At 43.4% G+C, this 2,555-nt stretch overlaps 1 protein-coding gene across 2 annotated transcripts in view; it reads left to right on the forward strand.

The window, feature by feature from the left end:
• Window positions 1-1,748, forward strand: part of immt (inner membrane protein, mitochondrial (mitofilin)) — a 21,160-nt gene extending 19,412 nt beyond the window's left edge. For both annotated transcript variants that reach the window (XM_034882837.1, XM_034882838.1), the window contains exon 14: window positions 706-1,748. In XM_034882837.1, coding sequence (XP_034738728.1) covers window positions 706-1,313 — 608 coding nt within the window. In that variant the 3' untranslated portion in view covers window positions 1,314-1,748. The remainder of the gene's footprint in view (window positions 1-705) is intronic.
• The last annotated feature ends 807 nt before the right edge of the window (window positions 1,749-2,555 follow it).

Consider the following 2,555-nt stretch of genomic DNA (forward strand, 5'->3'; position numbering starts at 1 on the left):
TATTGTATCTTTGTTATTGGTGTGTTGTTGTTTTAAATCTGTGGTTTTATCTGTTGTGAAGCACTTTGGTTCACCTATTGGTCGATGTAAGGTGCTATATAAATAAAATACCTTTACATTTTACATGCAGTCACAATCACACCTGATAGGAGACCTGTTGTACAAAACTTAAGTCCCGAGCCAATTTTGTAAAATGTAAGGAGTAGATATTACCGATATTTGTGTTTAAAATGTAAGGAGTCAAATTAAAAAGTTGCCAAAAAAAATTTGTAAAGATCTATTTGAGTACAGTAACCAAGTATTTCTACTTTGTTACTTCCCATCTCTGACACACACACACACACACACACACAACCCATTTGGAATTGTTAGACCCGAACTGTTCACTTAAACTAATACTAGTAACTGCGGCTGTCATCTGTTTTTTCACCTGGCCTACATTTGACCCCCCCCCCCCCGTCTGTGTGTGTGTGTGTGTGTGTGTGTGTGTGTGCGATCTCAACCTGCAATGTGCCACGTCACATTCCACCATTGATATGCAGTGATATATGACAGTTTAAAGTGGACGCTCATCTACTAGTTCTAGTTTTGATTTATGTAATCCATGCAAAGGTGTTGACTAGGGGCAGAGTACGATCTTTGAAAAGTCCAACACCTCCAGGATGATGTCTCGTGCTCTATTGAAGCCCTTGGTGTGTTTTGCAGGCCACGTGGTAGCAGAGGAGGATGCCCGTAAAGCTCACCTGCTCTGGCTCTCCGTGGAGGCTCTCAACTACACGATGAAGACGGCCGACGCCGAGGTCCCCACCGTGCCTCTGGAAGGGGCGGCTCAGGCCGTGCGAGACAGCTGCCGCGACAATGACTTTGCTATGGCTCTGGCGTCGGCCCTCCCAGAAGAATCCCTGCAGCGCGGCGTGTACAGCGAGGCCTCTCTCCGCGCCCGCTTCAACTCCCTCCGGGCGCTGGCACGCCGCGTTGCCCTCATCGACGAAACCCACAACTCCTTGTACCAGTATTTCCTGTCCTACGTCCAAGCTGCGCTGCTGTTTGAGAACAAACAGGAAGCCCCGCCCTCCCAGCTGAGCAGCGAGGATTTAGACCCATTCAAGCTTCTGTCATATGCTAGCTACTGCTTAGAGCACGGGGATCTGGAGTTGGCAGCCAAGCTGATGAACCAGTTGAGAGGCGAGGCACGGAGGGTGGTGGAGGACTGGCTGACGGAAGCCAGACTCACGCTGGAAACCAAGCAGGTCGTCAGCTTGCTGTCCGCTTATGCAAACGCTGTGGGGTTAGGAACCACCCAGGCTCCGTAGGTTGCGCACTCTCATTTCTTCTGGTAACCCTTAAAGGACCCATCCACTGGAACTCTAGTCTGGTTGCTATCGAGTAGTTGCCGCTAGGCTTGAAAATGTAGCAAGGGAGAGGATGGCGCAGCTGTCGTTAGCTGGGAGTGAGCTTTTGATACTCAGAAGAGATTTTCAGTGGTGTTTTCCTTTTTAAGTTAAGTTACTAAAGCAATTGATGTTAAGATGCGACATAAGTGTATTTGTTTGAAAGCACTACGTCACTGTGGGAGGATTATCCAAAAAATATAATTGATGCACCCTCTTGATCTAGTCTTGTCAACTCAAGCCCACAGGTTGATATTTATTCATGTATCCCACCCAACATTTAGCCTAACACTGATTAGAATGTCATACTGGGTTTTATATTTGTCAACACATGTTCCAATAAATCATGAACAAGAATGCTGTCTGTTAAATGTTTTATTTACTCCCTCACACCGGTTGAACTGTTTAAGGACTTAATTGTATGTTAAAGATATTTAAATTTTCACATGATAGAAGTTGCCCTTTTATATTGAATGTACAGTGGGGCTCCAATTTTTGGACACCCCAGGTACAAATTTGTATTAATGTGCATAAAGAAGCCAAGACAAGATGGAAAAATCTCCAAAGGGCTTTAAATGACATATTAGACATTCATATAATATGTCACAAAAATTTTGATTTTATTTCCATCATTTACACTTTCAAAATAACAGAAAACAAATGATCACATCTTGTTAACGCTGCTTGTAGCCTTTCTTCTCCAAACATACCTTTGCTCATTCCGGCCAAAAAGTTCTATTTTAACCTCATCGGTCCACAGAACTTATTCCCACAATGCATCAGGCTTGTCTAGATGTTCATTTGCAAACTTCAAATTTTTTTAAATTTCAAACGCTGATTTTTGTGGTGAGGAAGTAGAAGAGGTTTTCTTCTAATAACTCTTCTATGAAGACCATGTTTGTACAAGTATGTTTTTATAGAGGAATGGTGTACCACAACTCCCGTGTCTGCCAGGTCTTGCTGGATGGATCGGGCTGTCAAACGTGGGTTTGGACTTGCTTTTCTCACAATTCTGCAAGCTGTTCTGTCTATTTTTCTTCCAGATCTTTCTTTAACTTCCAATGTTCCTGATGACTAACATTTTAACATTTCTTAATTACATTCCGAACAGAGGATATTGGCATTTGAAAACTCTTTGCTATCTTCTTATAGCCTTCTCCTGCT

This window comes from Etheostoma cragini, chromosome 10 (genome assembly GCF_013103735.1).
Source record: "Etheostoma cragini isolate CJK2018 chromosome 10, CSU_Ecrag_1.0, whole genome shotgun sequence".
In the NCBI taxonomy this organism is placed as follows: Eukaryota; Metazoa; Chordata; class Actinopteri; order Perciformes; family Percidae; genus Etheostoma; species Etheostoma cragini.